The sequence below is a fragment of the Sinocyclocheilus rhinocerous genome, unplaced genomic scaffold, assembly GCF_001515625.1.
Source record: "Sinocyclocheilus rhinocerous isolate Xijiao unplaced genomic scaffold, SAMN03320098_v1.1 scaffold1026, whole genome shotgun sequence".
Lineage (NCBI taxonomy): Eukaryota > Metazoa > Chordata > Actinopteri > Cypriniformes > Cyprinidae > Sinocyclocheilus > Sinocyclocheilus rhinocerous.
The window spans coordinates 37224-51006 of record NW_015659953.1 but is presented as its reverse complement, the minus strand read 5'-3'; the positions used below and the strand labels follow the sequence as shown (position 1 = coordinate 51006).

The window sequence follows — 13783 nt, the reverse complement described above, 5'->3', positions numbered from 1 at the left end:
CCTTTAGAAACAATGATGTTACCAGCTCCTTGTTGAGAAAGATAATGTAGCTCTTGAGCAATTAAGCTATTTAGTTGATAAAATTGCGGGGCAGCGCTAAAAAGTTTGTTCCTGAATGTCTGAGTGCGGCCACAATGTGATCTGTGTGTGTGACTGAGCGTGTGTGTGCGTTTGATACAGAAGACAGCGCATTAGTTTAGAACTCTTCTAATTGTTATTTTTTAAACGTAGAGAATGTGTTAATTTGTGCAATGATAACCTACCAGCAATGTAAATATAATATTTTTTGATATATTAGAATGAGTACATTACAATATAAATTTATTAGAACGAGTACATTATTATTTATGGGCTTAAAAACCAGATGCAAACAATCAGAATATTGTACCTGATGGGGAGTGCCCATGTAAACATGAAACATATGCCATTACCTATATTGTACTGTGGTACAGTTATGGAGGCCCTTCATAATGCAGAGGTCAACTGCCTGCTCTGCCAATAGTTAGAAATGGCACTATAGTATTTATAGTGTTTAATAAACAGCTGTTTTACTAAATTCTGCTGAGGTGAAATTCAGTGCAGTCCTGTATCGTGATACATATCGTATCGTGGCCTCTGTATTGTGATACGTATTATATCGTGACTTTGCTGGTGATACACAGCCCTAGTAAATGTAATTTTCTAATGTAAGTTAAGAGTGAGGATTAAGATCAGTTTTTACTACAGTACTTCATGCAGTTTTTTTAGGCATGAAATTTTATATGGAATATAATGGTGCATATTATGGTTTATAAAAAATATAAATTATTTTGATAATGTGCTCTAAATGCTACAAATGGAGTGAAATGAAAATGAATGAATACAAATGAGGTACTTAATCTCAATTTATTATAATAACTTTTATTTTGAACTTGATTGAAGCGAAAGATAAGATTCTTCATAACAAATGAGTAAGTCTGGCATCAGCGCCAAAATGGCTTCTAACAGGGTTGGAGCGGTATGACAAAAATCTTATCATAGGATGAGTAATTATATATCACAGTAATGGTATATCATTATGTAGTTATTTTTTTCTGGACATTGAGCTTAATGTTACATAACCATTTAGTCATTTTTATATATTCATGTATATATATTTTTTTCTAGTTATATATTGACTTAAATACTTTAATGAAAGGGTTGGGTGTAAACCAAAAGTTGTAGCTGAGATTAATAATTATGTCTTTAAGTCTGGTGCCAGAACAGATACTACAAGGCAAATCTCAACAGACTAATTGTTTATATCGTTGTAAACTGTCCTATTGCTCAACTCTAAACTGCTCAGTGTAGACTGTAAGGCTATTATAAACATTAACATTATGAATTTCTGAATAGCTGCTTTGAAGTAATGTGTATTGTGAATGTGATATACAAATAAAAACTTATGTTGTAAATGAAGCCTTTAGGGATGCTCATATTGACAGTTTATCCGTTAACCGAAAGTAAACATTTTGACTGATTGGTTTAAAAGGTTTTTTTTAAAAATATTTTTAAAAATATAAGTATTTTTTTTAGATTTTGCTGCACGGTGAAAGAAAAGTATACTATATCCTACATACTTGTTAACCCATGGGGAAAAATCAGCCCAGGGCAACAGTTAAAAGTAGCCCAGTTCCGTGGAAAAAAAACAGACTTTTCAACACTGCATCTAGGGCTGGGCGATTTTGCAAAAAATTAAAATCTCGATTTTTCCAGAATGTTCGACCGATTCTTTTTTTTTTTTTTTTTACGATTTTTAACTAGTCAACTTAAAAATTTAACTACAACATGATTCAAGTTACTTTTTCTTTATTAACCCTTTAGTTAAAGGGGTCATATGATTCTGGAAGGCCAAATAAAGTGCTTTTGCTTTCGCACTGAATCACACCGCGTCTCCCTGACATGGATTTATCAACACTACTGCTGTTCCTGAAACCATGCCTTCTTTCTTTGCGTGCACATTTGGGCGGCATTATGCTAATATTTCCACATAGTGACCTAGATATGTGGGGGCGTGTTAGAACGAGCCGTTTTAGGTAGGCGTGGCTGACTCTTAACTTTTATAAAGAATATCTCTTTGGATTTGAGACTTTAGTCTTTGCAACTTTACAGATCTTCTTTATGCACCAAGAGCTTGTAACACTCCAAAGAGAGAGGAAAACTTGAAATCGCATCATATGACCCCTTTAAAGAAAATTTTATTCCAAGTGCAGTACACATGAAGTTATCAACATATGATGTAAATGTTAAACAAATCACTTGTTAAATATCTTTGCAGAAAAGATGCAAAAACTACAACTACATATTGTACAAACTTGTCTTATACATATTATGTGTTCAGAAATAATACGAGGAAAATTCATTTAGAAAATCTCAAAAGTCAAGGTAATTCAAATTCAAAATGACTGAAATTATAACACTATAGTAGACTTTTATTAACTATAAATGTTCTTTAAAAACAACAGCAGCTTTCAGCCTGTCACCATGATGCAAACATGAAATATCAGACATACAGTAGTAGATATTTACAGGTTTTTTATTCGATTGCCATTGCGCTGCTTTTCCATTGTTTTTTCTGTGTAAACATGGATGTGTTTGACTGTTGCGCTTGCGTCTCTTGCAGTGTCTCATGCATGAAACGCCATTCTAAAAACACTGCGCTCAAGTTAAAAGAAGTTCACGCCCATCTTCTTGCATGTTTTACCTATTCCACTTCCTGCATCGCATCTTTGTCAACACAAAAGCACATTCTGTGTGAATGGCGCTTAGCGCTATATTTGTGGTGCAATGATAACCTACCAGCAATGTAAATATGATTTTTTTTTATATATTAGAATGAGTACATTACAATATAAATTTATTAGAACTAATACATTATTATTTATTGTGAATTGCAGAGCGCGTCACACGCGAGCGGTTAATCACGTGTTAATGAGGTTGGATCGTTCATTTCTCTTTACTGTTATCACCGGCATATTTTCAAAGTGTCTAATTCTAGCATTTGGTAATATTTCTATTCAAAATTGCGATCCCTCGATTTCTAAAAAATAAAATCGTGGCAAAACAATAAATTCAAATTAATCGAAAAAATCGGGGAAATCGCCCAGCCCTACCTGCATCCAACACAAATTTGACTGATCACGGGTCGAGAGTAAGGAGGGATGACTGACAGACCATGCTGGAGAATTTGCTGCTCAACAGATCCTGAGCTCTTTGACAAATATCTGATCTTGTGTGATGTGCTCCCTTTACACAGAGTGCAGAGCTCTACTCCAGACTATCTGCACAGCACGTCAACATGCTACTTTAAAAAAACAAAAAAAAACTAGACACATTGTGCACTGATGTAGGCCTGATGTTTATTTTTATGTCTGATGGAAAAAAAGACTGCTGGTTCTTTAAGGTGCATAGAAGGATTCAGTGTGTTTTCATTTTGACATCATAATTTAATTAAAGTGAAAAATATTTAGTGTAGGCCTTATTTTATCTTTTTGTTTAGCCCGTGTTATTTTATTCTGTTTTTCTCTGTTCTCAGAAGTGCTGCAGGTGCGTGATAATTTGACGATGTGTGAATCCAGGTTCTGTTACTCTGTTCTGTATGCTGCTGTGTGCACGTTAAAGTAAACCCCTGAAAAAAATGTTGTATTTTTAATGGGTCACACACTTGCCATTGTGTTTTTATTTAATGCTAATTTATTATTATAATCTTATCAGTTAACGGTTAATGTTTGGATAACGAGCAGCGGTTGTCGGTCGGGAAAAATGAGCATCCCTAGAAGCCTTATTTTATAATATGATTTGTTTTTCTTTTGTATTACACTCCTCATTCTTAGCTTTTATTTATTTGTTTTTGTTAACCAGGATAAGATGTTTCACTTCTGGGTGAACACCTTCTTCATCCCTGGACCAGAGGAGAGCTCAGAGAAGGTTGAAAATGGAGGTTTAGTGAAGGAACTGGATGGGAACCAAACCACAGAACATGGAGAGAATGATAAGGATTATCTAATCCTGACTTTAACCAAGAACAACTTGGATAAAGCCAACAAGGATAAAGCCAACAGATACTTCTCTCCAAACTTCAAGGTGTATTAAGCACTTTTGCTCACCGCCTTCCAATTGCTGTTCATTAAGTGTTAAACTGGTGGTAGGCTCATTCAAATGTTCAAAGCTACAAATGTTCAAATGACTAAAATGTGTTTTTTTTTTCCCCATTAGGTGAAGCTGTACTTCACAAAAACAGTGGAGGAACCATCCAACTCAGAGGCCAGCACTTCTACATCTGTAACCCCGGATGTTAGCGATAATGAACCGGACCACTACCGGTATTCGGACACAACAGACTCGGACCCTGAAAATGAACAGTATGATGGAGAACAGATTACTAAAGTTTGAAATATTTTTATGGGAAGAAAAAAGAAACCATATGTAATAGAGTTGTATAAAGGAGAAAACTTGAATATGAACTGAAAGCAAGTACTTTTTTCCACCCCGTTTTTCTTTGTTCTTTTTTTTTTTTTTCCCAAGCAGAATTAGGACACGCGTCACACATATGCCACCAGTTGTAGGGACAAAAATGCTGACCAATTTTTCTTTTGTTCATTCACCCCGCTCCATAAAGTATCAACACTGATGTTCCGTGGAAAACAGCGTCAGTAGCTATTATGTAAATACATGTTCATGCCGTAACACAAGAAAGGAAACCCAGTCAGGATGGGAGATCGTTTATGGGAGAAATTCAGTGGAGATCGTAATTCGCTGCTCCATCAACCTATTGAAACCTAGGCCAGTGCTTTAATCAGCATTCATGCCCCCACGTCTGTCCTTCTCTAGTTTGTCCTACCTACTGTGAAATGCTTCTCATGCTGCTGGAAGGCCGCCACGTGTCAGTCGGGCTCTGTTGTGCGTAGCTAGCCATTTTTCAGTCTGCTTTCATCATTACCACTACTAGAACGGAGGTGGTAATGATTCTACTAAACTACATTACACCTTGGCAGAAAACACAACATATAGCTCCACCATGTATTATTATTATTTTTTTTAATGCAAATATACACAACACAACAGGGAAACCAGTGTTGCAATAATGTTGATCGAAGGTGTGCATGTTATTGGAATCATTTTCCATGTTCCAAATAAATAGTATACAATGTTTTTCTAAAAAAAAAAAAAAACGTTTCTAAAGTCATTTACAATTTGATTGTATTTGGGAAGAAGATATTGCCATCACTCTTTCTTCTGCAGATGGGACTTTAATATATATACAGTCATTCAGTGACACTTCATTTATATAATTCATAAGTTTCCCTTTCAAAATTGGCACTTGTTTAAATCAGCTCTCACAGGATGATTTGTTTTCTGTTTCACTTCCTTTTTTCCCCCCCGTTTTTTTTTGTTCTTTTTTTTTTTTTTCCCAAGCAGAATTAGGACACGCGTCACACATATGCCACCAGTTGTAGGGACAAAAATGCTGACCAATTTTTCTTTTGTTCATTCACCCCGCTCCATAAAGTATCAACACTGATGTTCCGTGGAAAACAGCGTCAGTAGCTATTATGTAAATACATGTTCATGCCGTAACACAAGAAAGGAAACCCAGTCAGGATGGGAGATCGTTTATGGGAGAAATTCAGTGGAGATCGTAATTCGCTGCTCCATCAACCTATTGAAACCTAGGCCAGTGCTTTAATCAGCATTCATGCCCCCACGTCTGTCCTTCTCTAGTTTGTCCTACCTACTGTGAAATGCTTCTCATGCTGCTGGAAGGCCGCCACGTGTCAGTCGGGCTCTGTTGTGCGTAGCTAGCCATTTTTCAGTCTGCTTTCATCATTACCACTACTAGAACGGAGGTGGTAATGATTCTACTAAACTACATTACACCTTGGCAGAAAACACAACATATAGCTCCACCATGTATTTTTTTTTTATTTTTTTTATGCAAATATACACAACACAACAGGGAAACCAGTGTTGCAATAATGTTGATCGAAGGTGTGCATGTTATTGGAATCATTTTCCATGTTCCAAATAAATAGTATACAATGTTTTTCTAAAAAAAAAAAAAAACGTTTCTAAAGTCATTTACAATTTGATTGTATTTGGGAAGAAGATATTGCCATCACTCTTTCTTCTGCAGATGGGACTTTAATATATATACAGTCATTCAGTGACACTTCATTTATATAATTCATAAGTTTCCCTTTCAAAATTGGCACTTGTTTAAATCAGCTCTCACAGGATGATTTGTTTTCTGTTTCACTTCTTTAAAGGTCATGGTTTGAGCTCAAGGTAGCATCAGTCGTAAAATTCTTCAGTATGTTCTGGGATACGGATCAATCTTGCTTGAAGGCTCTGTGGTTCACTACAGCGATCACAGGTCAGATCGGGTTTGATGGTGTACAGCATCTCGTGTAATGCATGTCAACATGGAGAAGCCCTTTTCTGAATGTATCAACCTTGGATGCAAGTTTTGATTAGATTTCAACAGCATTTACATTGTTTTTCTTTCTTCCTGGCTGTGTCAGACATCAGATCTTTGGCTCCCTATAACATGTTTGTAGCCTTATCGTGCATGATATAATGAAATCTGGATCATTTATCCAGCAATGGTGCTTGCTAAACTGTAAGCTCTCAATGTATAGTGCAGTCATTTTGGAGCAAAGAACCTCATGGTGCAAGCATTCAAACGCACTGCGGTGCGTGTCGTAACTGTTAGTCGCACTTTGATGTGCATAATCAATTAGTTTCCAACAATTTGATGTCCCTCACTAGCTAGAGTTCTTTTTTTTTTCTTATTCTTGAACAGGCCTCGTTCCCTTTGGAATGAGCATAGTGCAGCTACAGATTTTACACAGTCTTGTGCTTGCTTCAGAAATATTAAAGCCCTATATATATGAGAATATTTAAATGTATAATTTTCTTTTAAGCATGCCAAATCTTTTTTTAACATCTGGCTGTGGCCAGACCAAAAAAAAAAAAAGATTAAAAAACTTTCTCAGTCTCTTGGGCAAGAATCTTCACTAAGGGTAGTGAGTAAGCTGCCTTTCTCGTACTGTTAACGTTCAGGCTTCACTCTTCTCACCAGCCCACTGCACACACCGTACATCTCGCCTTCCTTTAGAGAAAGAATACGTTTCCCTGACATGAAGAGGAGACTGGGCCTTCCTTTATGAGATTGTACACCAACCAATCCAGGAATAAAAGCAAAAGCCTATCAAGGATTCTCATTTTGTTTACATTTTATCACATCACTGAAAACCTGCCAAAATTAAGCTTAATCGTTTTTGTTTTATTGTTTTTGTGTTCAGAGGAGGAGGCGGGGCCCACGGGAGGTATTCTTTGCCTTACTTGAAGTTGACAATGCTTACTCTTCTACTGCTTTGATACCTACCATTCTGCCCAAGCACTGACTTATTTAAAGCTACTATAATAGAGCAACATATTGTACTAGACATTTGCACTGTTACAGGTTTTTGCAGGGTTTCAGTCAGCGGTCCACAGTGTTTATTTTTGTTTTTATTTTGTCAGGGTTTTTTTTCTGGAAATGCTTTACAGCAATCAATAGTAGTAGAATAGAGGTGAAATGAAAAGCCATTAATATTGTCTCTGTGCATCCCAATAGAATCAAATGTGTTTTTATTGACCGATTTTTTTGTTTTTTGTCAAAGAAAACACAAAATAGAAAAAAAAAAAAAAGTGTTCATTCACATTCATTCACAAGACCCTCTGCAGGTATTGACTCTACCGAAGTGTCACATGATGAACTTAAATTTAAAGAATTCAAATCAAATATTCTGTCATCATTTACTCAACCCTCGTGTCTTTCTAAACCTGTATGATCAGAAAAGAAGATATTTTGGAGAATGTTTCAGCTGTTTTTGTTATTGGTTCCCCTATTCATGGACAACAGAAATAGAAGTAAGTTTGTCATACAGGTTTGGAACGACACTGTAAAAATGATTTTAAATGATCTGAGAATATTTGGCAAGAAAATACTATTTCAGTCTTTATGCTTAATTTTAAATTGAATTCATTGTGTTACATGTTTTGCTAGAGTTAAAATGGTTTCACCACAAGATTTGTTTAGCGCACAAGGGTGAGTAAATGATGAATGTTCATTTTTAGGTGAACTTTTCTTTTAATCCTCAGATCGTCTCTGAGACATGAGACGCATCCCTTGACATTTTGACAATTTAGCCACAGTACCTTTATACGCAGACCCTCAGACATCTTGTACGTGGCACGGGTGTGTGGAGCTCACAGGCAGCATGAAAAATTTATTTTCAGCTTTAATGAAAAACAAAACGTCATCAAAGGTGCCAGTGTATATGTTTCGCATCACACTTTCTTAGCTGATTTGTGCAATATGTTATGATGCCTGTGATTGCCACAAAGTGCCTCTCGTTTATAGTTGAAAAAAAAAATTGCTTTAAAAACTGTGTTAGGACATCATGTCATGCAAGCGGATAGATGGGGTGGTACTGTGCACTAAATCGTCCAGCTAGACTTGCAGCAGGGGGCCCTTTGGACTTCAGCCATGCTCCATTAGAAATCATTCTTCTCCCCAGAGGGTTTTTACGTTCATGTAATGTAAATGCCGTATATTTTAAGAAAACCGCCTTACTCTGTTTCAGCCTGTTCAGATACTATCGTGCTGTGCAACAGTTGCTCTGTGTGTAATGCCTATGCACTGAGAATACACAAACCAACCATGTATGAAATATTGTACAGGTAATCATGTTGCTCATACAAATCACATGTTTGTTTGTAATCGTATGTGTAAACTGCCCTTTATCTTAGTGTTATAAACTCCACATACATCCAATAAAGTCTCAATCTTGTCAGTTTGTTGTTTTTGACAGCATTCGATATTTGTGAATCTGAATTCGTAGTTGCATGGCATTTAAAAAATTTTTCCCCCAGCATTTGTTGATTACCGCAAAAAATTATTTTGACTCCCTCATTCTCAAGGTTACGAGAAGCAAAAATCAAGGTTAGGTTGAACTTACAATGTATTCTTCAAATTCTTATGTGTATTGTTTTAGTTTTAAAGCTTTTAAGTCCTTTGTTTTTTTTTGTTGTGTCATTACAGTTGTGAAATTGCATTTCACAAGTTTAGTAAGTGATTGTTTCACACTAAAATCATGTTATCATATTGCTTATGTCTTGTGTTTATACTATAGAAACAGTGTTTATTTTTACACTTACAAGTTGGCCCCATTCATTTCCACTGTAAGTGTCTCAATGCAACCCAGATAAAAAATTTTTTAAAGAAGAGTCTAAATTAATCGTGGTCATCAAAAAATGTTTAATAATAACTGTCAATTCAGTAAACGTATTTAACTTGGAATATTCCATCAAGGAGCCCTAAATTGAAGTTGTAATGTGCATATTCATGAACACAAATCATCAGTATTTGAATACTTGTATACTCATTACTGAAATGAAATGATTGTCTCACTCATATGTGACCCTGGACCACAAAACCAGTCATAAGGGTCAATTTTTCGAAATTGAGATCTATACACGATCTGAAAGCTGAGTAAATGAGCTTTCCATTGATGTTTGTTAGGATAGGACAATATTTGGCCGAGATACAACTATTTGAAAATCTGGAATCTGAGGGTGCAAAAAAAAATCAAAATATTGAGAAAATCACCTTTAAAGTTGTCCAAATGAAGTTCTTAGCAATGCATATTACTAATCAAAAATTAAGTTTTAATATATTTACAGTAGGAAATTTACAAAATATCTTCATGGAACATGATCTTTACTTAATATCCTAATGATTTTTGGCATAAAAGAAAAATCAATAATTTTGACCCATACAATGTGTTTTTGGCTATTGCTACAAATATACCCCAGCGACTCAAGACTGGTTTTGTGCTCCAGGGTCACATATGAAAATACTATTGGGTAATCTAGTCTTGCTTTTTCTGGCCAAATGCATCAGTGTGATGTCTGTTTTACTTGAGTAGGCTACATGGTTTTTGTTGCCAGCTGCCCATTACAGCTCTAGTACTGGCTGAACTCATGACTTCAGTCTCATGCTGAAGGTGCTTTTCATGTCAGCTGAGAAAAAAATCAGGAAAACGAACGTAGTTCTGTTTTCTCTCTCTCTCTCTCTCTCTCTCTCTCTCTAACTTCTCTAAAACTGCTCTTGGGGACTATTTAGATTTTCAACAGAATGAGGAAATGTTTATAACCTTCTGTAAATAAACTGCCTTATGGGAGACAACTTTGTGCCCAGAAAATAAACTTGATTTTAAATATATCTCTATTAGGTTTAAAAAGAGATCCAAGTAAAAACCCCAAACTGCACTTTGTGTCTGGAGCCTGACTAAAGATCTGTTAATGACCTCTGATTTACCCTACTACCCCCTGTTATCTATAAATAAAGGCCTCACTGTCGGACCTAGGAGCCATAGAGGCGCTGCTTATATAACCTGCGTGCATGAATCTCTCTCATTTCAAAGAGAAATTGGTTTAATGTACAGACTGATGATCTTGTGGTCTTCACTGATCTTTGATAGCACCATGTCCGCTGTTTGAAATGAATGTGGCATGACAAACGCTTTTAAGAAGAAATCATTTGAATTTAGGATTTTATTATTCAAGGTCAAGGTTTTCATCAGTTCATATTTTTCTGTTCTTTGGCTGAGATTAAGTGCTATGTTAAATAGACCATTTAAAAAATTCACTAATGAGAGGTTTTCACCCTGTCTGGGACATGTGACTCAAGCTGCTACTCTGAGATATACGTAACATTATTACCATATACTAACTTTATTTGTCTTACCCCATTAGCGAATTGCTTTTGTCTTGGTTTAATAATAATAATAATGCAATCACAAAAACAATGTACTATTCTTTTAATACACAACTCTCCCATTCTGAATACCCCAGCGGGCAACTTGATATCAATTTGACATCAAATATTAGTCAAGACTTGATCAAGATGCTGTAACATCATTTTAAATTCCGTTTGGACAGCAATTTCTTCCAACGGTAATTAGGTGAAAATAGGAAGTTAATCACACACTGAACTTGGTTTAATGTATATGTAGGCCAATATGTTGTAAATTGGTGTTCAATTTACATCAAATCAATGTCATGTCAAGTTTCTGACGTCAGTTTGATTTGCATATTTGACCTGTTTTATTTTTTTACGTAAATTTTGATGTCTTTTCAACATCAATTTCTCACTGAGACTCCAGTACACTAAAAAAAATTTTTTTTCTTGATCAATATTTTAGTTTTGTTTACCAATAAAACATCTAAACATCACCAAAAACAAGTTTCTTTATTTATTTATTGAATAAAATATTTGCATTTTGCATAATATACTTGTTTTTTGAGAATGTATCTTGTTGAACTTGTCTTACCCCAATGGCAAAATGTTTGTCTTTTTTTAAGCATAATAATAATAATAATAATATTAGTAATAATAATAAAATAAAATTAATTCAAGATCGGTTCTCAGATTTTTTTTAACAAAATATTGCCATGAATATTATTAATAATACAAAAACAACAAGTTGAATGAAATTTAAAATGTAGCATCATGCTGTGGGGGTGTTTTTCAGCTGCAGGGACAGGACGACTGGTTGCAATCGAGGGAAAGATGAATGCGGCCAAGTACAGGGATATCCTGGGCGAAAACCTTCTCCAGAGTGCTCAGGACCTCAGACTGGAACTAAGGTTTACCTTCCAACAAGACAATGACCCTAAGCACACAGCTAAAATAACGAAGGAGTGGCTTCACAACAACTCTGTGACTGTTCTTGAATGGCCCAGCCAGAGCCCTGACTTAAACCCAATTGAGCATCTCTGGAGAGACCTAAAAATGGCTGTCCACCAACGTTTACCATCCAACCTGACAGAACTGGAGTGGATCTGCAAGAGGGAATGGCAGAGGATCCCCAAATCCATGTGTGAAAAACTTGTTGCATCTTTCCCAAAGACTCATGGCTGTATTAGATCAAATGGGTGCTTCTACTAAATACTGAGCATTTTTCAGTTTTTCTTTTTTAATAAATTTGCAAAAATGTCAACAATTCTGTGTTTTTCTGTCAATATGGGGTGCTGTGTGTACATTAATGAGGAAAAAAAATTAACTTAAATGATTTTAGCAAATGGCTGCAATATAACAAAGAGTGAAAAATTTAAGGGGGTCTGAATACTTTCCGTACCCACTGTATGACGTTGTTTTATCATTAGAATTGTTGGTTAAAGACCTCTTAAGGTGGGACAGGAAATTTTCACTCTAAGACGGGACATGTTTAAAATGCTACTATTCATGTTAATTCAGGATTAAATAACAGATATCGAATAATTACCGTCACAAAGTAACATTTCTGCCTGTAATGGTTTGAAAAAAAGTAATGGGATACAATTTGTGGCCATGTTGTATAAAATATAGTCTGGTTTGTCCCTGTGGGTGATGGAGGGGGAAACGGCAGTGACCCAGGACACGCTCAGTTCAGGACAGGAATCAAAAGGAGAAGTAAATGTTTCAACACTGCGTCCACTTTCCACATTCACATTGTGACCATGACATGATGGCCATTATCTACCATGCTTGACAATCTCGTGATGAATCACAGTGTCACGCTTTGACTTTTATTTCTCTCTTTCTCTGACACATATCTGCATTGTTTTGCGTTTTTACACATACAGTACATTCATGTCGTTTAATGTAACCTTAAAACCTTAAAAACTAAAAATTGCATTACAACCAGTGCTTTCTAAAGTCACATTTTTAAAAAATGTTAAACAGGGTGAACCAGGCAGACCTGATGTCAGGGCTGGTTCTGCGGTATGTTTCCACTCGTGGCCCTGATCATCAGATGTAACAGATGGATTTGAAGTTCTGCTTTTCTTCTCAGTGAAGTTGACTGAAGCTCAGGGCTGTGCCGCAGTTACCTAACAACACCAGCAGCATGATAACTCTCCAAGAGGAGCATGACATAACCGCCTCCCACACGCTCCTGCCTTAGTAACTACAGAGAGGGGGAAACTCTGCTCTTTGGGAACTGGGGAAAGTTTGCTTAAAAAGAAAGTGTTACCTTCTTTGAAAGTAATTTTGTGTGAAAAATCATGGCCTTTCTTGGAGTTAGGGGAAAAAGGCAAAAAGTTACTTTTTTTCCACATTAGATGGCTGCAAATAAAAGGATGAAACAGAACTGACTGTTGCAGAAAAGCTAGTTCATGCATTCATGACCTCTAGACTGGACTATTGTAATGCACTGCTAGGTGGTTGTCCTGCATCTTCAATAAACAAGCTACAGGTGGTCCAAAATGCAGCGGCTAGAGTCCTTACCAGGTCAAGAAAATATGATCATATTACCCCAATTTTACAGTCTCTGCACTGGCTACCTATTAAGTTCCGTATCAGTTACAAAATATTATTACTTGCCTATAAGGCCCTTAATGGGTTAGCTCCTGCGTACCTTACTAGTCTTCTACCACGCTACAATCCATCACGCTCCCTAAGGTCGCAAAACTCTGGACTTTTGGTAGTACCTAGGATAGCAAAGTCCACTAAAGGAGGTAGAGCTTTTTCGCATTTGGCTCCCAAACTCTGGAATAGCCTTCCTGATAATGTTCGGGGTTCAGACACACTCTCTCTGTTTAAATCTAGATTAAAGACACATCTCTTTGGCCAAGCATTCAAATAATGCATCTCGTAATCTTGTACTGCAGTTATATCTGATCAAATGCACATTATTATTCTTTAGTTTGGGTTAAACAAATCAATTTTGCTTGG

The 13783-nt window shown here is 36.1% G+C and overlaps 1 protein-coding gene across 1 annotated transcript in view; it reads left to right on the top strand.

Moving 5' to 3' along the window:
- Positions 1-4752, top strand: part of LOC107724682 (phosphatidylinositol 3,4,5-trisphosphate 3-phosphatase and dual-specificity protein phosphatase PTEN-like) — a 22328-nt gene extending 17576 nt beyond the window's left edge. The window contains exons 8-9 of the mRNA XM_016533694.1: positions 3880-4101; positions 4234-4752. Coding sequence (XP_016389180.1) covers positions 3880-4101; positions 4234-4410 — 399 coding nt within the window. The 3' untranslated portion in view covers positions 4411-4752. The remainder of the gene's footprint in view (positions 1-3879; positions 4102-4233) is intronic.
- The last annotated feature ends 9031 nt before the right edge of the window (positions 4753-13783 follow it).